The sequence below is a fragment of the Blastomyces gilchristii genome, assembly GCF_000003855.2.
Source record: "Blastomyces gilchristii SLH14081 genomic scaffold supercont1.3, whole genome shotgun sequence".
Taxonomy (NCBI): domain Eukaryota; kingdom Fungi; phylum Ascomycota; class Eurotiomycetes; order Onygenales; family Ajellomycetaceae; genus Blastomyces; species Blastomyces gilchristii.
Window position 1 is genome coordinate 4,477,319 of NW_003101680.1, and position 23,044 is coordinate 4,500,362.

At 46.6% G+C, this 23,044-nt stretch overlaps 7 protein-coding genes across 12 annotated transcripts; 1 reads left to right on the forward strand and 6 right to left on the reverse strand.

Annotated features, from left to right (window-relative positions):
• Positions 1-751: 751 nt before the first annotated feature.
• Positions 752-2,979, reverse strand: BDBG_02465 (uncharacterized protein). The gene is made up of 3 exons (XM_002627748.2): positions 1,794-2,979; positions 1,426-1,661; positions 752-1,270 (listed from the first exon to the last, which is right to left on the reverse strand). The coding sequence occupies exons 1-3, from the start codon at positions 2,116-2,118 to the stop codon at positions 974-976; spliced, it is 858 nt and encodes a 285-aa protein (XP_002627794.1). The 5' UTR covers positions 2,119-2,979; the 3' UTR covers positions 752-973.
• Positions 2,980-3,018: 39 nt separating this feature from the next.
• Positions 3,019-10,322, reverse strand: BDBG_02466 (C2H2 transcription factor). Of its 4 annotated transcripts, none has more exons than XM_031720805.1 (5): positions 10,184-10,309; positions 8,667-10,121; positions 6,937-8,205; positions 5,365-6,874; positions 3,019-5,288 (listed from the first exon to the last, which is right to left on the reverse strand). In XM_031720805.1, exons 3-5 carry the CDS (start codon positions 7,419-7,421, stop codon positions 5,106-5,108), a joined length of 2,178 nt encoding a protein of 725 aa, XP_031577102.1. In that variant the 5' UTR covers positions 7,422-8,205; positions 8,667-10,121; positions 10,184-10,309; the 3' UTR covers positions 3,019-5,105. The 4 variants fall into 4 exon arrangements, with proteins under 4 accessions (XP_031577102.1, XP_031577101.1, XP_002627795.1 ...); XM_002627749.2 differs by having other exon boundaries at positions 3,319-5,288; positions 6,937-7,370; positions 7,487-10,121; XM_031720806.1 differs by having other exon boundaries at positions 4,169-5,288; positions 6,937-7,375; positions 7,487-10,121.
• A 1,687-nt stretch (positions 10,323-12,009) lies between these two features.
• Positions 12,010-13,380, reverse strand: BDBG_16579 (uncharacterized protein). Its single transcript, XM_031724506.1, has one exon. The coding sequence runs from the start codon at positions 12,694-12,696 to the stop codon at positions 12,418-12,420; it is 279 nt and encodes a 92-aa protein (XP_031577104.1). The 5' UTR covers positions 12,697-13,380; the 3' UTR covers positions 12,010-12,417.
• A 210-nt stretch (positions 13,381-13,590) lies between these two features.
• BDBG_02468 lies at positions 13,591-16,065 on the reverse strand. 2 transcript variants are annotated; one of them, XM_031720808.1, is made up of 3 exons: positions 15,914-16,065; positions 15,762-15,818; positions 13,609-15,620 (listed from the first exon to the last, which is right to left on the reverse strand). In XM_031720808.1, the coding sequence occupies exon 3, from the start codon at positions 15,579-15,581 to the stop codon at positions 14,106-14,108; it is 1,476 nt and encodes a 491-aa protein (XP_031577106.1). In that variant the 5' UTR covers positions 15,582-15,620; positions 15,762-15,818; positions 15,914-16,065; the 3' UTR covers positions 13,609-14,105. The 2 variants fall into 2 exon arrangements, with proteins under 2 accessions (XP_031577105.1, XP_031577106.1); XM_031720807.1 differs by having other exon boundaries at positions 13,591-15,620; positions 15,762-16,065.
• A 72-nt stretch (positions 16,066-16,137) lies between these two features.
• On the reverse strand, positions 16,138-19,125 carry BDBG_02469 (protein SYS1). The gene is made up of 2 exons (XM_002627752.2): positions 17,737-19,125; positions 16,138-17,614 (listed from the first exon to the last, which is right to left on the reverse strand). Exons 1-2 carry the CDS (start codon positions 17,982-17,984, stop codon positions 17,191-17,193), a joined length of 672 nt encoding a protein of 223 aa, XP_002627798.1. The 5' UTR covers positions 17,985-19,125; the 3' UTR covers positions 16,138-17,190.
• On the forward strand, positions 18,287-19,489 carry BDBG_02470 (uncharacterized protein). Its single transcript, XM_002627753.2, has 2 exons — positions 18,287-18,707; positions 18,848-19,489. Exons 1-2 carry the CDS (start codon positions 18,480-18,482, stop codon positions 18,956-18,958), a joined length of 339 nt encoding a protein of 112 aa, XP_002627799.1. The 5' UTR covers positions 18,287-18,479; the 3' UTR covers positions 18,959-19,489.
• BDBG_02471 lies at positions 19,244-22,971 on the reverse strand. 2 transcript variants are annotated; one of them, XM_031720810.1, is made up of 6 exons: positions 22,788-22,971; positions 21,333-22,647; positions 21,066-21,245; positions 20,522-21,005; positions 20,244-20,464; positions 19,244-20,178 (listed from the first exon to the last, which is right to left on the reverse strand). In XM_031720810.1, exons 2-6 carry the CDS (start codon positions 22,600-22,602, stop codon positions 19,622-19,624), a joined length of 2,712 nt encoding a protein of 903 aa, XP_031577108.1. In that variant the 5' UTR covers positions 22,603-22,647; positions 22,788-22,971; the 3' UTR covers positions 19,244-19,621. The 2 variants fall into 2 exon arrangements, with proteins under 2 accessions (XP_031577108.1, XP_031577107.1); XM_031720809.1 differs by having other exon boundaries at positions 21,333-22,971.
• Between the last annotated feature and the right edge of the window lie 73 nt (positions 22,972-23,044).

The following is a 23,044-nucleotide window of genomic DNA, read 5'->3' on the forward strand; positions in this document are numbered from 1 at the left end:
TGAGCCCATTTACTCCGCAAAATTAATGTCAATTCTGAGATCTTCAGCGAACCCAGCCTTCTCGCGGTAAATGGTGCTTCTGGTCCAAAACGCGGCCGCCCTTTGTGACAGGTTAAAAAAAGATCAAAGTAGCACCGCTGAAGAAACTAACTCAAAGTAGCGCAATCTGCTGTCACACAAAAAATCTAAAGGTTCTTGAAGCCAAATTAATCTCGATTTAGATGCTACGCTGTTGGTTGGACTTCCGTATCGTAGTTTTAAATAACACCTGAGCTCGGGAGCAGGAGTACAGTAAGATACGAGATTCGGACCAAGATGAACAGAAACCAGCTCGAAGAATCTTGCCAAAGTGTTTTCAAATATAGCTACAGTTGAGCAGAGCTTGGAAAAATCTTCACAAGATAGTATAACTTTATGCTAGCGTCACAAATTAAGTTTTGTCGGGCCGAACCGCGCTCACGTGGATGAGCCTAATCAGCCCAGCCCCACTTAAGATGTGACCGCCACACCACCGCACCTTCATTGCTTCGCATCAGCGGAAGAATTCCTGCAATTTTATATCCATCCTTCAATATATGTAGCCATTCGAAAAACCAAATAATCTAGTCAGATTCTCCCAAATAAAGTCGACAAAAAGAGATGCGCTTGCTTGGCGATGAAACAACATCGCAAACCCAGCAAAACCCTAAAGCAAGAAGATGAGTGTGATGTTGAGTGAAAAAATTGGCATTTGCTCATAGTTATTATATATTTTTACGATATCCAATCAAACTAGCTCCATCCAAACACCAAGAATAATAATAGACAAACAAAGTCCATCCCATTCTCCCCCCAAGATTTTCATACCACCGATGAACCCTACTCCATTCTTCCCTCTCGCCTACTATTATCTAACTTACTATCCATCCTCTTCAGCAAAATAACAGATAGAGCCATGCAAGCCCCCCCAGCTCAAAAAAAAATCACCAGGATTTCATCTTGCCGGTACTTTATTCCTATCCACCTCAGGCCGCCGACCAGGAGCCCTTTGTACTGGCACATTTTCCCCGGGGCCGGCTGCTGGCGCTGCTTCATTTGCAGCGGGTGTAGTTCCCCGTGGCCCATCATTTCCCACCATCAGTGCTGGGTTCGTCTTCCACGATGGGATGCTGACTCCTGACGCAGCCGCGCACTTGCTCGCGTAGGAGCTATCGGCCGAGACGACGTCACCGCGCGCCTTGGTCTTCGCACTCCATCTTCCAGAAACAGAGCCTCTTTTCTCCTCCCGGGCCTAGTCGGGAAAGGAAAAGAAGGGAACTTATCCGTTAATCTAGGACGGAGATTTGTTTTAGAAAGAGGGTTTTCTCCAGCCCAGGTTCTTATTCTCATCAGAAGGCGTTTTGCTGGGGACGTTGTGGATCGCGGTTCCTCTATGCTGGGTATCACACTGCTGCCTTCTACTCCTGGCTGGCTGTTCTGTGATGCCTCCCCAGGTTCTCCGGGCATTGAATGGATATCCTGACAACTTGAGCTATGTTGTTCGGCAGAGGATTGCTCCGTGGTAGGAGGTTCCTGGCTCTGTCTCCGTGAGCCGCTCGGCCCGGCCCCGCCACCATCATCTGGTTCGGTTCGCCGCGTCCTTATCGGCCTTGCGTTTTTACTCCATTCTATATCGGCAAACACTACCACCGCGATAGACGACTCTGTTAGCTATACCTCAAAACGGGAAAGTGGGACAAATGACCCCTTTCTTTTCTTTAAGCAGGGGGAATGGCCGCGAAGGCATTCGCAAACCACGCATCGAGATAGCTCACAGTCAAGCTTGATCATTGCCCTATTCCCCAACTCCTTCTCCTCACTCGTCGGCGAGGCGGCAATTTCCTCATATTCCTTCCATTCACTCTCGTCCACAAGCTCACTCCACTCCCATTCCTCCCCGCTAGTCCGGTCATTGACAGCTAACCCACATTCACCAGTCTGCTGCAAACTGTATCTGCTCATAGATTTCGTGACCTTCAAATATTTTGAGGGTGTCTGGCTGTCGTGTGGACTGCTATCGGCAGGTTGTTTGGCTCCAATAATCGTCTTTGATCCTGCTGCGTGTGTCCTCAGCCTCCTTGGCCGACGTTTCTGTGACATGTTTGAGCGGACAGGTGGGTTTGGAGATCGGCTTTCCGTTTCTTTTTTCTTTTTTCCTTTTATGTCTCGCGCGTACCGGCTCTGAGAGAGAGCGGTAGAGAAATGCTGAAATAGTTTACCAGTCGGCTCATGGGTCTGTATGGCCCTCTTAAGAACTAACGAAGCCAGAGTCAAAGTATAACGGTCGGAGAAGCAGTATAAATGTGACCTGCGAGTAACAATGATCCAAAACGCGGAAATCCCTTTTAAAGACAAAAGAGCTTTGGCAATCTATAACAGCGAGCGAATCGCATACTTTGAACAAAGTGAATATGGCTAGTTCTAAGCACAATCAGATCCGTAGAGATATATACGTATGACGTTTGGTATAAAGGCAAATAGGGTGTCCAACTTGGGTGAAAAAGATATAGAATCCCAAAGCAATCACTAAACCCCCCAAAATAAAAAAGCGAAGAGGAGGAGGAAGAAGCACCAAGAGAAGAACAAACAAGAGAACAAGAGCGCAAAGAGACATCACTCTCACCTTAATATCTCTCACTGCACACCTATTTTAGTAATCTCTTCCTCCACTATTCTTCACTACCTTCTTTCTTCACCTCCCTTCAAACCCCTCGTTTTGGGGTTGCCCCTTAACAACCGAGTCAATGTGCCTTAATAACACAGCTCATTGTAAACGTACAGTACCACTCCTCATCCCCCAATCCCATACTCGATCCCCCCTGAAAGAAAGGGAAGGAAGCCATGACTATTGAAACCAAAGGGCTTTAAACAAGGATATTGAAAGAGGAAGAAACAAAGGAGAGAGGGATAGACAATTCAGTCATTGATGTAGAGTTCATGAGTCGGTTTTAACAAAAACCGTACTCTGCGACGAGGAGGGCTTTTTTTTTTTTTTGTGAGAAAAGAAGTAACTTACATAGTAAGCAACAAAGGGATTCACGGATTCACGTACAAAGAGTGAAACAATAAATGTCTTTGATAAAACAAAGATTAAACAAAGATTGCATTTTCAAGACAGGAGAAAGAAGGGGAAAAAGAAGAAAGACAACAGCATAGAGAAAGAAAGAGAAGTAGAACAATTGACAGCAGCAAACACCTTGTCTAAAATCTTGCTGAAGATATCAAATTCAATTGTTAATAATGGATAAAGGTGTATATTACTGCGCACACTCATTTCCCCACATTGTATTTCATAAATAGGGTTGATATTATGTACGTGTATATAAGCAAGTTAATACTATTATTTCAGCTGCTCATAATCATCATTTGTCAACTTGAAATAAAAAGAAAGAAAAGAAATAAAACAGTAAAATGTGAGAAAACATGCAAAAGAAAGGAGATTGTTTTAACTGGAGTAAAGTGATATTGCTGCCAAAGCATTGAAGATAATTAGATAGATACAATATGTAAATACATACATGCATACATACATACATTTCAATATTTGAAAAGTAACAAAATAAGAAACATAAAAATAAGAAACATAAAAACTAAGAGAGCCATAAAAAGCCATAAACATTAGAACATCAGTCATGAAAAATGAAACATGAAACCAGAAGAAGTTAAATCATCAAATAACAAAAGTAGTTAGGAAAGAGAGCATCCGTGAAGGTCAAATATAACAATGAAACTACAATGGCAATATAAATAGAAATCAATACCCAATAGTAATACCAAGAAAGAATTAAAAAGGGCGGACTCACAGGGTAAAAGGGAAGAATTATAACATCAAAGAGTAGAGTAACGAGGAAAATGAGAGGAGAAGCATAAATGGTAAGAGGCATAGGCGGTAGCTAGAAGTAGAGGAGCAACTACGAAAGGGAAAAAGAAACCTAGCTCTCGACCAAAAGAAGCAGAAAGGGGGGGGAAATGGGGGGATGAGCGGTGGTGGGGGAAAAAGGAGAGACAGAGGACATAAAAGGCATTGAAAACATCAAGGAGCGTTAAAGAGTCATTGAAGGACATATTTTTCTAATGCAAAATCATAACTTGCTCGTCAAGTCATTCCGCGAATGTTTTTCCCAAAACGAAAACGAGGAAAAAGGAGACGAAAAAACAAAAAAACAAAAAAGTGGGAGGAATGAAAAGCTGCGACGGAGAAGGATGGGGTTGGGAAAAAAGGGAAACAGGGAAGTTGCAACAGCGGAGCGAAGAAATACTTCAAGGTGCTCAGAAGCATTAATAGGCGAAATCCAAAATCGTGCCTTTCGTCCTGCGGTCCCAAAGCTTCAAATTCCTGGTGGGAAAGGCAAACGTTGGCTGACAAAGGCCGCTCTCTGTCTGCGAGGGGAATTCATTGATTCTCTCACCATCCAAGCAGCCCTGACAGACGACAGCTTAAAATGTTTTAAAAAGGGCAAAGCGGAAAACGTAAAAGATCCAACAGCAACGAGGGTCGCATGAGTTACAAAGAGACGGATATCAAAAAATTGGTTATCTCTATATGTGAGAAAACCAACAAGGACAACCGTGATCAGCCGCCAATAAAGACAAGGAAATAAGAACATCCAAAACCAGGGTGACGGAAAAGCAGGAAATAACTTCCGTAAAGGCCCTCTGTGCACTTGTTATGTTCATCGGTCACAACTGCAGAAGAGCTAATGGATAAACAAAAGGAAGAAGGATACGAAAGTCGAACGCAAACGCAAAACAAAAGAATGCCTCCACCTGTGTATATATGGTATGGTAGGTCGTTACGTCGTGAATGTTCGTAGAGTGGAGAGAAATATATATAATAGCTTTCTCAAAACCGCGGCCGTATTCCAGCAATTGGAGCTGTTTTTGTTTCGTGTCTCTTTTCGGTCGTGAATAGGAATAAGAGAGCCAGAGGAAAAGTTAACGGGATGTTATCCCCTGATGCAATCGTGATGCTTTTTGGAGAATTGCTGAGCATAAAAATTAATATGTACCGAATGGAGGAAATAAGGAGAAACTCCGTGGAGGAGGTTAGTTCATCATAATGGTGGATATCCTGAACCGAGCGTAATTTAAATGAACCTGCCCGCACCCTTGTCTTCGCTGGTTGCAACTGCCACAAGGGCCTCCAAACGGGCCATTCCACCTGCGGGATGGTTGGAATTTCCCGAGTAAAACACATGTCGTGACTCTGGATTGGAATGTACAGGATAGGAATTATTATTAGCGGCCCGAGGCGCCTGGGGAGCACAAGCCTGCCACAAACGAATTAATAAATTAAAGCCTCAAAAACTTTCCCAGCAAAACAAAAACGTAGCAGTGTTGACTTACATTATTGGGAGGTTCAGTTTGGACATGCGAATGATGCCTTTCGATATCATCATGACTAGGTACTATGGCGGGGTGGTATTCAGGCGCGGAGGCCGATGGTGTTGCTACGCCTTCACTACTGCTTGAATCCTCAGGGGATGGATTGGCGGGCTGGTTGGTTGACGTAGAAGCTGGGAGAGGACCATTGTACCATCCATGTCTCTTGTTCTGGGTCGGAGTCGTGGGGCCATTAGAGTTTGAACTAGTGGCAGGTTGTTCAGGAGGCCTGGATGCATCTGGGATTCGATGTATCGTCGGCTCGACGGGTTGCCGCTGGAAGGAACCAAACGGCCGTGACGCAACATCCCGTAACTCCCCAATCGTCTGCTGGCTCCAATGCGAAGCATCCATATTTGAGGCTGTATTGCCACGTATGTCAAGTTTCGTGAGGTTCTGGTGGAGGGACATGTCAAATGAAACATGGCCTCGTCGGTGACCAGGCCCAGAAATAGGAGGTGGTGGTCGAGCAGTAGGCAGTTGAGTGTTGAAGGTCGGAGCAAAGGCAGGGGCTGCATTAGAAGATGTCAAAGGTCTGTCAATTTGCATAGGCGTCGGCTCTCGCCTTGGTGGGGTCGAGGGGCGCTGTTGGACCTGGTCAAAACTCTCAATTCCAGGTAGGCGAGGGGGAGGATTGGCCCCGAAGCCAGGCTGCGGTCTTTCGGCCGGTTGGTTGAACCACAACCCACTACTCACGGGACGGCCGAAGCCTGTATGCGTGGATGGATGCCATGTCCTTCTCCGCCAATCTGCTTCTGCTGAGGACATATTCGAGTCATCCCGCGGCGTGTGTGGAGCGTTCGGGCTTCCGAATATACTTCCACTATTAGAATACGACGAAGTAGATGGTGCCAAAGGTCTGGGGAACGCCGGTGGATACGTATTCGTAGGCTCAAATGGCCGCGTTCCTGAAGGAAATGACAAACGACGGCCGGAACCCCGTTCGGCCCAGAAACCTGAAGTCGCCGAAGACGGGGACCCATAGTAATAGGGTCCTCCATCTCCGGCGGGATAAGTAGCTGAAGCAGGTGTAAACAAAGCGCTACTAGGTGACTGAGTAGGGAACGCGTGGATTTGAGCGGGAGGCGTCCTTGGAGGCTCGTTCATACTCTCAAGTGACAACCTGGTTCTAGCAGCACCATCACCAGCCATCATCAGAGGCGGCGGGCGCCGGCGAATTTCCTGAGATTGGCTGTAAGTAGACATTGTCGACCCAATACTTGAAGTTGATAGATTCCTGCTATGGCCTCGACTATGCCCTCCCTGGCTACCCACTGTACCAGCACGATTTCTACCCGGAGGCCTGACGCGGTCAGTTCGAATTTGGCGCTGAAACCGTGTTCCTTGCGCAGCGAGGGAGTCTCCAGGGATGTCCTCGTTCACATGTACTGTTTGAGCATGCTGTCGTAGATTATCAAGGCGCGAAAATCGCCGTGAACAATGGCACTGGAAGGGACGTTCTCCGGTATGTTTCCTATATTGAAACGTATTAGACATTATGGTTGGATAAAAAGGGGGAGATTATTCAGAGCAGACCTTATATGGCGCGCTAAGTGTTCGCTTCTCGTAAAACTTAATGTACACGGTGGGAAATCTGTACAAAAGAAACGCTGGCCCTTCTTCTTTTTCGACGGGGGAGCGCTCTCGCCCATTTCTGCGCCATTTTCAGAACCTCCTTCCTGATCTGCATCGGACTCCGCCCCAGGATTATCTTCAGGCACGGAAGACCGAACCGATGAGCCCTCCCGACTATGTGTTCGACCGGGGCTGCCTGTAGAGGCGGCATTCGAGACACGGGGACTGCTAATGGATCGCTTCTCAGATTCGCCATTCACAGTTCCATACCCGCTATCTCGTTCGTGATCTGCTGTTCCGCTGGATAACGAGGCGGAAGGTTGGGTGGAAGACGTCTTCGACGGATCAAGGTGAGGGGAGGAAGAGTTCTTGGGAGTGGCAGTTGTGCCATCCATCTTTACTGGTGTAAAGGCAGGAGCCGAGTTAACAGGAAGAAAAGACGACATGATAGCGAAGTCGTCGCGATGCGCCGGATATCAGCTCACCACGACGAAGAACCGAAGCCACCCACAGTTTTTGATATAATTGTAAAGGATTATTCGCCTGTATTGCGTCGCTGTCACCCGTCGCGGTGTGCTCAGGTTGTTGAAAAGCAAGGTTCTGTACGAACGTGCAGCTCACACCTCGTGTTGGAGAAGCAGGACTTGGTTTATTCTATCCAGGACTGGGTTCAGAACTATTCATAAACCAAAATAAAACGGAAAAGAGCCTCTTTTTCACCACTCAATAGTAGGTTGAAAAGGATAACCCGATGTTTAGCTCGTTCTATTTCCGGCGAGAAACGTCAGAGGCGGTGGTGGTTGGTAAGTTGAATCGGATATGGTCTCAGCACCCCAAAGCCAGGACACCTCTCAGTCGTCCAATATAGTCGACGAACGGACAGGGGCAGGTAAGACTGGGTGAGAAAGAAGAGGGAAGGTATGGGGACCAGCGGGAGTATTGTCGTAGGGAGACCTAGACGGTAAAAGGGCGATCAGATCGCGCGAATAGTCAGATGGAGGAATATAAGATGTGCTGATGCATCCGTTGAATTCAGGATTCCGTAATCGCCGTTATTGTTGTGGTTGCTGTTGTCGTCGGGGGAAGAGCTTGTCAAACGGTCGAGGGTGGATGAATTCCAGGAACGAGGCGGGAAAGGATTGGAGGATAATCGTACTGTGGGCGGGCGCAGCAGGGGACACGAGAGAGGAACAGGTTGGTTCGGGGGTTGACCAGGCTGAACAGTGAAGTCTCGACGAGTCGATAAGGGTTAGGGAACCGGTTCTCTCAGGCTTTCTGTCGCGCTTTTCTCACGGGCGGGACAGATTTTATTTATGGATGAGGGAGGAAAGATAAAGGTAATATGCAAGTCAAACAGAGACGGCTCAACGTCCCCGTTGGATTAAGAAGAGAGGGGGAAGGCTTGTGAAGGAAAGGGCGGGAGCGCGGCGGAAGGGGGCGTGGGAAAGATCTCCTGCGGAGCAGAAGGAGGATGATAATGATGATGTGATGTGATAGTGATGCTGGTTTGTGGGTCCCAGAGAAGATGGAAGAAAAAAAAGAGGCAGAGAAGATGGTTGGTGGCAGGTAAGGGTGGGAGCTGAAGATGGTCGTGCTGATGATAGTGGTGGTGGTGGTGGTGGTGGTGTTGATGATGATGATGATGGTGGTTGCTAGCGGCGGCGACGACGGGGGAAAAAGAGGAGGCTTACAGGAAAAGTTACAGAAGTCCAAGACAAGACCAAGACCAAGAAACAAGACACACAACACACAACACTCCCCCAGCAGCAGCAGAAGCAGCAGCGGCTGAACCAGTACAAGACCAAGCAAGGGCGGGTATTGTAGTATGTATACCAGAAACTAGAGCGATACGGAGGGCTACTTCAGAGGTACCTGGCAGGTTGTTTCATCGACGTGTATCGGCATGATGCAGGCCGGACGATTTGCCAGCGAGGGAGATGTGATGACATACATACTATACATACATCAGGGACCACCCGGCTAGCCATGGTGGGGGGCTCTGGGCGGGTGGTTGCTGCTGGAGCTGCGGCGGGGAAACATAACATCTCATCAATCATTATTAATTATCAGAGAATTTACACCGAAACTCGTTTGGCTTCTTTCTATATTGAAAGGAATTCTATTTGAACGGCCTCTACCATAAAAACTCATCCATGATGTATGTATCTATCTTTATAGGGTTAATATCCTTTACTATATGTATGTTACAAGTATAGCATTCCGTCCGTGCCTGTGCCTATCAATAGCTGGAAAAGCAGTACGGGGGGGGGGGGGGGAACAGGATCCAGACTTTCGATGAGCCAGAGTCAGAATTTGAGCAAAGGGTCCAAATCGATTTAGTCAGGTTCAAAAGAAAGGCACAAAACACATGCCTTGACGCTCATTTGTGGGAATTCAAAGAAAAGGCACAGGGGTGGGTTAGGTAGTTATTATTGGGACTTGTTCCCCTTCGTCAGTCGCCGAATGGTAAAAGCAAAAAAAGAAGAAAAGGAGTTTGGTCAGCGAATGAAAATTAGCGACAAACCGAAAATAGACTCAAACGAAGAAGAAGAGGAAGAAGAAGAAGAAGAAGAAGAAGCCGTGAGCCCATGAGCCGCAGGTCCTGGACGGAGCAACCTAGCTATATTCATAACCCCCCTTTTACCTCGATAGAGATGTGTGGAAAGAAAGCCGCAGATTTTGTATGTATGCACCTACTACAAACTCAACCATGATGCTTCTGTACAAGGTAGGTAGATAGATGTATGTACAGTACAAAGAATGTATATGTACCGTGCCTCAAACAGGGATTTTCGATTTTCTGGAGGATTAGGGGGGCGAAATCTCCTATATAATGCCCGTAAACTCCAGTTATCACACCCACCAGGTTTTGTTTCGGGAAGAAAGCCCGTGTCTGTATTAGAAGAAGCGAGGCGAGGAGTTGTATCTATACGTACATGTACATATATACATACATACATACATACATACATACATACATACATACATACAAGAACTCTCGTCCCCCCCCTTTTTGCGGATGGTGGAAAGGAGAATGGTCCAGGTGGCCCGCGAAGGTTGAGTGATGATGCTGATGATGATGTCGACTGGCGGCGAATCCAGGGGAAGGAACTAGGCTAGGCTTGAGTGGGCAGTTGTGCAAGGAACTGGGCAATTTTTGTACCGGATGAGCATGTTGCCGTGTACAGGTCCAGACAAAGTAACTTACAGGTACAGGTACAGGTACATACATGTACAGTACATACATACTAACAAAGAGGGGAAAGCGGAAGGGAGGGGGGAAATAGGGGAAATAGTTCTCTACGCAGTAGTAGTTAGAGGAGGGGAAGGGGAGAAATGGATGTGGATTTAGGGCCAGGAGAGGGAGCTGGCTGGTTGGCTGGAGGTAATTCGTGCCGGCCTTTTTTAGGGGGGAACCATCCATGCTCTGTGGCTGTGTGGCTGGGCGAAATTCGCTATGAGGATCGATTCCCTCAGAGCCTTGAATCTCCAGGGCAGGGCCGGGCCCCTCCCCCTCAAGGTAGGTTGGCGGGGCGGCGGGGGTTAGGTGAGCCCCACGGACCATGGGTGCTCAAAACTCAAACCAGTCCGACCCATGGGATAAGACTGAGGAGATGGGTACCTGCCGATGAGCTGGGCCTTGTTGGGCCCTGTTGGGCCTTGCTTGGGCCTTTGCCTCCCCGGAAACTTTGTAACTTATTATTATTAGAGTGCAAATGAAAGTATCTATACCTATTTATTTACCTTCGATATAATAGCGCAGAAAATAGCTAAATAAAAATAAAAATAAACTATGGGGTCGCCCATTACATATTCATAATTACAGAAACCCCCCCCCCTAGGACATCAGGACTCTAGAAACAAGTGAAAGAACGATAATGAAATAGAATAACGAGCCAAAGAATCCAGAAGCAGATATTTCCCCAAGTTGGTGTGAGCAAGCTTGGTTTGTTCTCTCAAAACCGGTTTAAACAAATGCTTCAAGATCTCCCAGCTCTTATCCGGAGTATTAAAGTTCAGTTACCGTCCTACTAACTTACGTTTTCTTCACTTTACACAACTAACTCTATCAGAAACGCAATACCTACACAAGAGCAGCAGCTCCAGCTATATTCATGCCACCAAGCGTGGGTATAAGCAGCCAAAAAGCCCCTCAGTCCGAGGCATGCAGAGAGAGAAAGAAGGTCCAGCCCTTATCTCTCACGTACGTCGCCTCCTTCCAACCCCTTTTGTCCGAACCCTATAATAGGTATATATATATATATATATATATATATACTCTGTACGCCCAAGCACTATGTAGGGAGGTACGGGATAGCTGCGCTTCGCCGCAAAAAAACCGCTACAAGCCCTGGAAAGCCCCCCCCCCCCCTGTTCACCATTGCTGTAAAAGTTGGAGAGAATAGAAAGTAAATTTTGATCTAGTGAACTAGACTTTCATCAAAGTATGGTGGAACTGAACATAAAAATCACAAAGCTCATTCGCAATGACTAACGATCGAGTACCCTTCTTTTTCCACCGATCGAGACATTTAGCTTAACTTAACAAAGTAACCAGTCCAGACTCGATTTCAAAGGTTTTTCTTTCGATGCAGATGAGATCTGCATACCGTAACTACCATGCCACGCCGCGCCGCATCATTTGCTGCTTGCTCTGTTTCCTTTCTATATTTAACTTAAATTCTATGCATGCATTTTTCACAGACAACAACATTGAAAGAAAACAGCTGTATGCAAGTCTCAGATTGTAGGAGGAATTGAATTATAATTTTAATCCTTGTGATAGTTATTCATGCACTGAGGAAAAATAAAAAATTCCATGTCATTGTTGTTGCTCTGCATGTTACAGCCCACATCAGTCATTTTATTCAGCCCATGCAGTAGTTATTGCTTGTGTCTGCTTTCTCATTATTGAACTGAAAAGAAAAAAAGGGAGAGAAAAAAAACCCATTTAAAAAAACACTTAACTAAATGAAGAAAAATCATGATTAATTAAGTCTTTCATAAAAAATAACAGAGTATATTAAGAATATCTCAAGATCTCTCTGAGATACTTGATTTGTGGATGTGATATCAGAATACATGAAGATGAATCAAAACATCTTATTAAGAAACATCTTATTAAGAAATAATGATGATTTGAATTAACATAAGCAAATTTGAAGTTCCTTTCTCTGTCAGCTCTCTATTATCATTCTAAATTCTTTTCATTTTAAAAGCTATGTTCCACACAGCTTCTCTGGCTGTATCACAACCAACTATCTAAATCTGAAACTATGCAGAGCTGACTTGGCCTGTGCAAAGTTGGACAGGTTGAGATCGAAATCAGCTATCGCACGAAAGAAACATTAAATTGTCATTTGATACCATCTGGGAAACATCTCTAAAACAGGCAATGTCCATTAACTACTTACAATTTATAAGCATCTAGCAAAAACTTGCTCAATGCAGAAAAGGTACCATCAAAACCCCGATTGCTGAATGATGATAGATATACCTTGAATAATGCAACCTTTTCAAGCAATGGTAGCCCGCTGGGGTTAAATGAGCTTCGAGCTCAAGGAATACATGGGTTTTCGACCATGCAAGGTACAGTTCTGAAATGAAGAAAGTCAAGTTACCCCCCTTTCCTGGAGTAGAAAGAAGGGTGCTAGTAATCAGGTTCACTGGAAAGATGAAACATGGCAGGCAGATGACAGAAATCAGGAAATGAGGTATCATACCACCATTTGTTTTGCCTCCCTTTTCAAACCATATTTTGAAAATAGAAAAACATTTCAGTCACAGAGGGTAACTAGCAAGGGTAAGTGGCAAAGCAAAAAAAAAAAAAAAAAAAAAAAAAACCTTGGAGGAAAAAGGGAAGAAGGCCTCGAAAAGGGCGCCCCTGAATGAACTCTTTAGCTACCGTAAAAAATGGCAGCTGAATAAGCGGTGAAGAGGGATTGTTGATGGTTCATGGGATATATATAAATGATCTAATATCCAAAATATGACTTCACTGCTTACAATGCCGCGAAGGGAAAAGTTCGCCAAGAAAATAGAATAGCGGGGCAAACTGAAAATAATACAATGACCAGAAAGACATCATATTGTCATGATGTATATAATAGTATAGTGCTTGCATGCCACGGGCACCCCTCTCTGATGTCGCCACTGGACTGCACCAGGGCAGAATAAGAATGGGGAGATATGGGAGGGTATATTTCTAGCAATAATGGTATGATTGATTGATTGCCAGTTACGGGACCTTGGAGAAAGTTTGTTTCGATTTTGCCGAAGGAAAGGGAGATGTGAGGATGTTGGTGGACAGGGGAGGGGAGGTATTGAGCTGGTTGTTTAAGTGACGCAAGGAGTGGGTAGCCATGTAAAATGGAGGGGTATTGGACAAGACCCCCAGGGACCTTTGGATGGATGGAGAGACAACATGGAGCATGTGATAAACATATAAAATTGGTTACAATGTATTATTTTAAGTCTGGGCTACATCATAGACTTTCAGCTTCAAGATAGGCAGATTGCGGGGTCGAGAGAGCAGACATGCGGGTATCCTTGCATATGACGGACGGGGAACGATGTAGTAGTGGAAATGTACCTGCATACATCGATTGGTATGGCCTTGTTTTCTCTTCGCGGATTTAAAACTCTGTTTGTGAACCATATCTCTATATTAATTCAATCGGTAACTGATACAGACTATTTCGGTATCTTAGAAGCGTAAAGGACAGGTTGCGTATATTTAAGACATGCTTTTAGCTTGCGCTTGTAGACGTATCTTCAATTTATAAACCAGTTACAGATTTGTCGTCGGCTCGTTCCAAATGATAGGAATTGTACAGTAGGTACACAAACATGCATTCATGAAGGAGCAACCTAAGCTAACCTTTGGTGGCAATGGAGCCTGGATAATTCGCTCGCTAGTAACATTTGAGAGTGATAAATAGCGGATGGTGTGAAAGGGTGCTTTCAGATAAGAGGCAGAAAACAAAGCAGTTAAGACGAATAAAAAAAAAAAAAAAAAAAAAAAAAAAAAGCCCTTGAAAAATTCAAAACAATCCAAGAAAACCTTATGGACACCATGTGCGTTGTTTCTACACAGGTCGTCTCACTTCCCATACTCTTACGCCTCTATCTTATCTTCCCAAAGCACCCACAACTGCACTTACCATAACAGCTGCTTCTCGCTCCCAGTTACCCACCACAATAGGACCCGTAGACCCTCCCAGTCTAGTAATGCTATTATTTGGTAGCTGTGAGCCCCGCAGAACGCATTCCCTCACTTGCTCACGGAGCCGCTCCCGGTTAGATCTCAGGGTTCGCGCGGAAACACCCCCGCGATTGATAATCTCTTGAACCCGTGCTGAGAGAGACGAGGCCAGTGAGCGCCAGAAGTAGGAAGGTAGAGAGGATGTGTCGAGGCATTGGAGTAATGGTTGGAGAAGATTGTTTTTGGCTTTGGTGGCTGAGTTTGATGTAGACCTGGCTCCGGTTCCTGAGTAAGTGGAAAGGGAGGGGTAATTGTAATTAATGAAAGGGTGAGAGGGAGGTTTGATGGTTTCGAGGAGAGCTTCAAGAGCCATGATGTTCTGACACTTGGCAGATATTTCTTGAAGCGTCCGGTCGAGGGTTGGGAGCATCGACAACGAGCGCGACAACGAAGCTAGCGATGAAGTTAGACATGTATGGATATAGCCTTTCAAGGTTGCAAGGAGTAATTCTGGCTGGAATTCAGATGCCAGAATCGATGTGTGTGGGGTTGGGGATAATAGATATAATGTGGTAATGGCGGACGTAATTCGGGACTTCGCATCTTCGGCTTGCGCGAACGTCGACGTCCCGGAAGCTTGGAGTTGAGTTCCCGAACCACCAACACCAGACCCTACGCCGCCCGTGTCCACCACTAAAGAGGACAGCGAGAATTTATTGATGATTTGTGTTGCTCTGGCCTTGACCGTGCTCTCAGCTGGATTGACCAGATCACTTCGCAGAGTCCTTATCACCTTAACTCGGTCAAGACCGTAACTTTCCTCATCTTCAGTAGTGATAAACATCCGCCGGAGCATTAACAGCGTGTTAGAAGCTCGCACTAGTGCCCTATGATCCTCTACCACTGGCGAACCCCCACTGCCTGCCCCGGCTCCAAAAAGACGGCCAGTCAACTCTAGCATCTGGCCTTCCAGCTGCCTACCCAGCACCAGGCACCGTCCCACAGCCCTCGCCAATCTCACAGTCGCCCATGACCTTTCCGCAGCACCTCGAACCTCCTCCGCACTTTCCCACCGCTCCAAAACATCCTTCTCTAGCCTCTTATATCCCTCCCTTAATGCAGAAACCTGCCCTTCAACCGCCTCCAAAACCCGCTGGCCAGCATCGGTCTGGTCGCGCGTATGTGTGAGGAGAGGAAGTGCAGATTTCGTAGTCAATGTATGGATATGAGTGTCGATTTCTTGAATATCGAAGAGGACACGAGACAATGGAGTGGAGAGGTCGAGTGGGGTATCGGACGGGTTGTTTGTGCTTGTGACAAGGGAGTTGGCGAAAGCGGTAGGGGAGAATGAGGGATCAAGGAAGGTTTCGTAGTCGATGTATGACGGCTCAGAATCAGTCATTGTTGTTATATATACGCCCCTACTTTGTTCCCTTTACTTCTAAAGGCAAGGCAATTAGGGACGTTCATTCTGTTCTAGTTGGTGAGGGGCGGGTTTGGTTCTTGCACCGTCAAACAAGCGCTATTTTGCGATTTCTTCGAAATGAGGAACAAAGGGAGAAATAAAGAAACATTTTTATACCTTAAGTATAAATAAATGATATGAGAAAGTCAAATCGCGGTCTCAGAGTTCTCAGAACTGCTCGCATGTGAATGGTTAGCAGTCGAGCTGTGTCATACTGAGCCCGCAAGGATACGGGATAAGACAAGAGGATGAAAGAGAAGTACTCGAACAATAAATGAGGGGCACAGATGATTTAGAAATAGAACTTTGCAAGAATAATCGGTGACAGGAAATAGGTTGGAGTCGATGTTCGCAGAAAGGGAGGTTGGGTGAATGATGATGGCATTTGGGGGGGGGGATACGGTCACTTTGATGAATGAAGCTCCAAAGCTTTGGGGCAAATCTGATCACGTGGAGTGTGGAGTCAGCCCGGAGATAACCCACCAACAGTTTTTGCGACGTCATTTCATTAATCCGATTTTAACTCTATCTAAAGAAAACTGAGCTGAGAACTATATAGGCCAATTTGACAAACAGGTTGATCAAGCGTGCAACAAAAGTTCAAATATTAATATACAACCTCTATGAGCTGGCAGCGATCCCTTCCTCCGATGTAAAACCTACAAGAAAGCATTGAGCAGCCTCAAACCCACCCCGCACTTTTGGCTTATCCCAGAAGCTAATTCCAACACCAGTATAGTATGGAGTATGGCGACTATTCCTATAATGGTTCTGTGGCATTGATCTCCCCCATTTTCATTGGCTTCTGAGCATGGTTATTTCTCCTTTCCCATCTACACTATGCTACGGTTGGCTCTCAGGAGCATCCATGATCGTAACTTTCTTAAAACTCACTTTTCGATTCAGAACAAACCACAGAAAACGGCGGGAAATAGAATCGAATTTTCAGAAACAGGTATACCTGTCTGTTGGCGCCCCAGGATCCAGCCCAGATGTTGAAGACTTTTTCGTATCAGGTGTCTGTTGCGGAGCGATCATAGATGCCTGGGCCCGCTAACCTCGAATACAACACCCGTTTACCCCTCCCTATCATATCTGTGGGCTTTACGCTGCGTAGTCAACCGGTGAGATGTAGAACCAACATCCTTCATCTTTGCCAAAACACATCCAAAAACTCCGCTTAGATGTATGTATGTACATACATACATCACATGGAGGCTATGTAGGCGCGAGCGAGTAGCCCGACAAGTTCTGTGGGTTTCCCCAGCCAGTAGAAAGATGAATGTTTATAGAACGATATCACACACGCTCAAGTATCCAATATAAAACAAGACAAAGAAATAATAATGAAATGGAAAGGAAAAGAGAGAATAATGCCAAATCTACATGACAGGGCTTTCGTTTCACCGCCCATGCATTCCTAACCCGCGCCAATGCGATGCAAGACAAGGGAAACACTGAAGAGACCAAGGGGTATATAAACTAGGAAAAAGAAAGGAACAGAACCCCAAAAAGAGCTAGTCGCGAGGAGGGTATACAACAACCATCAAACAGGATCATCAACTCTCTCCTTCATTCCAACCATTTCATACTCTCCCCCGCCATCCCTATTCCTTCCTCGGCCCCTGCCTCTCGAAAATCCAAAAAAACCACCTCCGTCACCACCGTCCCCATCTCCAGCGGTATCATCGCCTGATCGATTCGTGCCATGATTACCACCACCACTAGCTGACGACGCATTTGCAGTAGACCCGCCGAAAACGATGGGCTGCAGTTCCCTCCACCGGCAAGCCCACATGCCTAGGAACGTCATGAGCGCTGAGCTAGCTACCTGTAAACCCCACCAAAGCCAGTTGGTGGGGAGCGCATGAGTGTAGCAGGAGGTGATAAGGAAGTGTATGAAGTGGATTGTGAGCGCAAAGTCTGGAATTAGTTTCGAGCGGGAGACCCAGAGAAGGAGGAAGATGACACTGTTTTGCGCAACTGGTTAGCTACGCGGGGCACTCTGGAAACAAATAAAGTAGGGGAAGGTTGAGCGGATACATAAAAACAGGGGAAAGGGGCAGGAGGGTTTGAGAGAAGAAATATTTACCCAACAGCGCTGTTAAGCAGCCAGGCGAGCCCGAGCGTCCATCCTATCGTCGTATCGCCGCTAAGGCTGCGCCAGGAGAGTATAAGGTCAGGTGAAAAGGCGGTCCCAGCAACCAGGGCGGTGAAGAGGATGAGAATCGTAGCGCAAGCGTAATAGGCGGCTTGGAGGTAGACGATCTTGGTCACAATTTTAAGCGGAGGAAAATCGGTAAGAGCCCCCGCCCGAGGAGGTCTGCGACGACGTTGCATAAAGCCGGTGAGGAAGGGAGGAGATTTGGTTTGGGTTTATGAATAAAAGGGAGCATCAGACAGAGGCATTTCAGGCTACGGACCGGAAGCCTTGCGCGTTAATGGAAGCGGTATTATACAATGAATGGGGCTGAGCGGTAACCTGCGTAGGTGGATGGATGTTTACGATAAATATGGAGTTGTTAGGAACTTTTGATGATTGTTCAAATCTTGTTGTTGTTGATCCTTCTTATGATGATGCGTAAATAAAGTTGCTGTTGGCATAATCTAGGAGCCGGGAATTCTGGCCATGCCCGCGGATCACGTGATATCAAAGTCGGAGCCAGCAGCAATGACGAAGACGGCCTCAGAAATAATACAAGAAACAAAAAATCACAAACCGGCTTAGATCGCCGTATTATTTTCCTTTCGTCCAATCCATCCGCCAATAAATTGATCCTATCTTGCTTTACCCATCTGTCCTCGTCCCCCCTCGTTCTCCATACAACGCCAACAATGGGCTGGTTCTCATCATCCTCCGAAACCGCCGCATCCAAAGCCGCAGACGGCGGCTCCATAGCCCCCGACCGCTCCTCACGACAACAATGCTACATTGCCCGCGACGCTTTCTTCGAATGCCTAGACGCAAACAACATAGTCGATGCGGTCCGGGAAGATAAAACGGCGCGCGCGAAATGCCCGAAGGAACTCCTCGACTTTGAAGGCGCATGTTCGAAGACTTGGGTGCGTTGCGATATTTTCCTTCTCTTTCTCTTCCCTTCTTCCCTTCCTTCTTTCTTTTCTATAATATCCGCAAAAAGACCAATAGAACTGCGACGATGGCTAATTCTTGATGCGAAAATCTTTCTTTTGCAATATTATAGGTGAAATATTTCAAAGAGAAGCGTGTAATGGAATATAAGCGGGATCAGACAATTGCGAAGATAAAAGCGGATGATGCTGCAATGGCTGCGGAGAGCCGGGCGGGCAGATAAAAATGGACGGGCAAGTTGGTTTCGGTGGGTGGTTCTTCTCACCCTGTTTTTAATTTTTGGGCGATTGCGAAGAGTACGGGCCTGTATGATTATAGATTGATCGGTCTGAATGACTTGGTTGCTGGCGCCCCTAGAATGAAGAGTTGTGGCCAGAAGGATGCGACGGCATATTGTATATTATTATTGTTATCATCTATTTTTTGACGACTTCTTATATATATTCAACTCTCATGGCGCTGTATTCGCCTTGATATGCATGCCTTTCGCTTCTGATGCGAAACCTAATTGGATAGATACTAGACGGGTACGTCTTGATATCGAGGCAGAGGGGAAGTGAACGGACACGGAGGGAAGTAGTATAAAATGCGTTATTAGATTTATAATAGTTAGAAGATGAATTAATTAATGGGATATTTACATTAGTTTAGTGGTATATGTCTCTTAAGGGTCCGTGGTCCGCACCCTAGCTTCCCTTCTATTGAAAATTAATCGCATTTCGTTTGTTATCCGGTTTTAGATATTGCTTTGCCAAACACCTAATAACTCAAATAGCCCGCCGTAGACGAGAATCACCTCACGTCAATTTCATAGATAGCAAGAATGACGATCTAATTTTCCTATGTTTGAGACAACTGTAGGTAGAAAGTAAAGGAAGCCAAATCTTCACTGCTTCCACTTCATCAGTTGGTCCATGATACTTTGAACGTGTGGAGGCACCTGTGGCGCCGTTTGTGGGGGCGGAGGAGGGGGTTGGCCTGGTAGTTGTCCGCCCAAAGTTTGTGCCAGAAGTGAGGCTAAGTTCGGGTCACTTCTCCCACTAGGGAACTGCGTTGGAAAGCTATACGCAGGAGGTGGAGCCTGCTGGGGAGCGGAGCTTGGAGGAATTAAAGAATTTTGCTGACGGGGGAAGTTGCTAAGTAGACTAGCAAGGTCGGTTGGGTGGCCCTGGGGAGCGTAGTGCTGCTGAGCAGCCTGGAGCGCGACAGGATTTTGCTGTAGAGCTCCGAGAAGGGATTGGAGTGCCGGACCATCCAGATTCGAAATGAGATTTGTAATATTATTATTAGATTGTAATGGACGCGAAATTTGAGAGGGCGCCGGCAGCATTTGAGATATTCCAGGAGGTTGTGTGGTGGGATATTTTGAGGCATTCCCAAGGTGGACAGTCATTGCATGAAGCACGACCTCTGCGGCAACCTTCAACTCAAGTTCTGAGTATTCTAGAAGCCGAGGAATTAGTACGGTTTAAGCAACACTCTCTCAACTTTCTGCTGCAATATCTTACCATTGAACTTAACATTGTCGATGCCACCAGTGCGATCAAACACCTGTAGTGGGATTTTGCCAGAATACTGATTTGGGCGAGATAGCTTGACAATTGCCAACACTCCCTCTATTATTTGACGGCGGACGACAGCTGCGAGAGATATTCGGGGACTCAAGATTAGGACATCCGTTCGCAAGCCGCGATCTCGAAAGGAATTTTCGATATGATACACGAAATCCCTACAAGATAATCGCGTTAGTAGCAGCCCGACCCATACCCTCGGCCGAGATTCTTACCTGTCAACATTTTCCAGGACAATTATCTGGACATCTGGTACTTGTCGTGGGGATCGCCTTGGGATAGGAAGGTCTGAATCATTTTCATAGGCCTTCTCTCTAGGACTCGGGCTTCTGTATCTCCCTGAACGCATATAGGGAGACCTGGAACGGCGCCTATCTCGACGTCTTTCATAATCCTCCGGGGTTCGGTCGCGGAAACGATGATCATCTCGGCGGTGCCCTCGTGGGGATGGTGTACGAGCTGGGCGATAATCATCACGACGACGATACGGCTCATCACGGTCCCTGAATTCTCTAATCGGCGGCGGCCTTCTAGGCTCCGACGCTCTGTCATATCGATCACCACCGGCACGAATGCCACGGTGACTTGGTACACCTCGGATAGCTTCCGGTGACCTAGATCTTCTCTTGACTGGTGGTCTCGATGAATCCGGCGCGGGAGCATTTCTCGCCGATTTTTGGGGTTTTGAGATTTCAAGATCTAAATAGTCAGTCAAAAGGCATCATAATATTATGCACTGGTGGAGAAAGCGTGACTAACGAATCTTGCGTCCCCGTATAAATCCTCCTTGCTCTGCTTCTAGCGCTCTGCGACAAGAAGCGGGTTCCAGGAATTGGACGAATCCGTATGCCTGCTTAATGGATATTTGGGCGAGATCGCCATATTTGTGAAATAGGTGAAATAGGTCCCGTTTGGTGACTCTCTCTGTAGGGAGATTTCCTGTTTTGAATGTGAGTATAGATATGCCAAATAAATACGTGCTGGAGAAGACAGAAGGAAGGAAGGAAGGAAGAAAGACAGGCTTACCAACAAACAATCTCGATCCAGGCGGAAACCGATCCCAAAGTCCCTCTGTAACATAAACGCGTTCATTATAGAGAAACTGGTCATATTTCTTCTGAACTTCAGGGGCCCAAGGCTCCTCTCTATCTCCTTCGCCGCGAAGAAACTTGAGTTCATTGTCGTCCAACCTATCACTTCGGGGGAGTTTAAGAACGCTGGGTTTTGTTTGGTCGCTAGATGAATCGGGCAACTTTTGGAAACTTGCAATAGGGGGAGGGGGCAATCCATTTGAGGTGGAGGAAGTTCCAGGTGCGCCAGTGGGCACAACCGGGGATGGTAGCCCACTAGGCTGGGGGAAACTACATTGACCAAACGGTGCAGACACATTTTCGGGTTGGCTAGGCAAGGGATGGAAATATTGGATATTATCAGAACCCGGTTGGATAGAAGGCTTTTCTTGGGGTGGCGGGCGGGGAGGGAGACCAGCAGACGTGGGAAGGGATGTGTCTGGGATTAAAGAGTTGGTCATAAGATCATCAGTAGCGGTGGTGACGTCAACGTCTGTGGGAGAAGGGGAGGGATTTTTAGCATCTGATAGAGTATTCATGGCTTTTTGGTAGCTGGCGTCTCCCTCAGGGATGGGATTTGTCTCAGATTCAATGTTATTACTATGACCACCAGGTAAAGCTGGGGTAAATTTCGGGGAGGTATCGACGTCTGCATCCTTGCCTGGGAGCGCAGAAGATAGGTAATGGGGCTCAGATAATTTGATTTCGGAAGGAATGGGACGGTCTGACTGGGGGAAGGTTTCAGGTACGATTGATGCGATATATGGAGGAACGGTTTGGTGGTTCACTTTAGTAATGGAGCTCTCAAGAGTAGGATACGCAGATTGACTCGTGCTGTGAGTAGCTGGCAAAGTCGATTCATTTTCTGTTTCTGTTTCTGGATGATAACCCCTGTGTAAAGATCCAGAATAGCTAACTGCGCCTTCCTCGCCCACACCTTTTTCATCCACGCCTTTTGATTCCAGACTCTCAAAATTCTGATGCAGCATCGCGTAAGTATGGGTTGTGACTTGAACCTGATCCCTTACAACTGTCTCAGTGTCCAAAGGCGGCGTTTTCTCGAGAAATAGTTGCTTATAGATGGGAGTGTCGCTAAAGGCCGGGTCCATCTGACTTTGCAGCAATGGGATATTGGTAGGTTCTGACACATGAAGTGGCCTTGGACTTTCCGGCGTGAGAGTCTTGCCACGGATATGCAGAACCTCATCAGGGATATCGGAACTCATGATGCGGTTTTTTGAGGCAAAACAGGCGGGAGGCTAAGCAGACATCTGGAAAAGGACAAAGAACAGGTTAAGAAATGCTGGCTATTCGAGGCCTACAGACTAGAGAGGGGCAGAATAGACAGAAGATGTGAGGACCACAGGGAGAGGGTGAGCGCAAGTAAGAAGACATAGGGCCGTTAAAATACTTAGAAGAAGAGGTGTACTCGTGGTCTGGACGAAGCCTGTGAGGAAGCGGTCAATACCTGGAGGAAGTGGACAGTAGTAGCGGGGGAGGAATTGGCGGGTGTCGAGGAACGGTGTGGTTGGAGTCGGAGTGGAGGAGGTTGAGTGGTGGGAAGGAACTGGAAGAAAATGATCGCGGCAGAGTCGAGGCCTTCTTGAAGCTCTCTAGCGCCTGTTTGCTTTGTTTGTTGGATGACGACGATTCCTAGGCAAAGCGGGT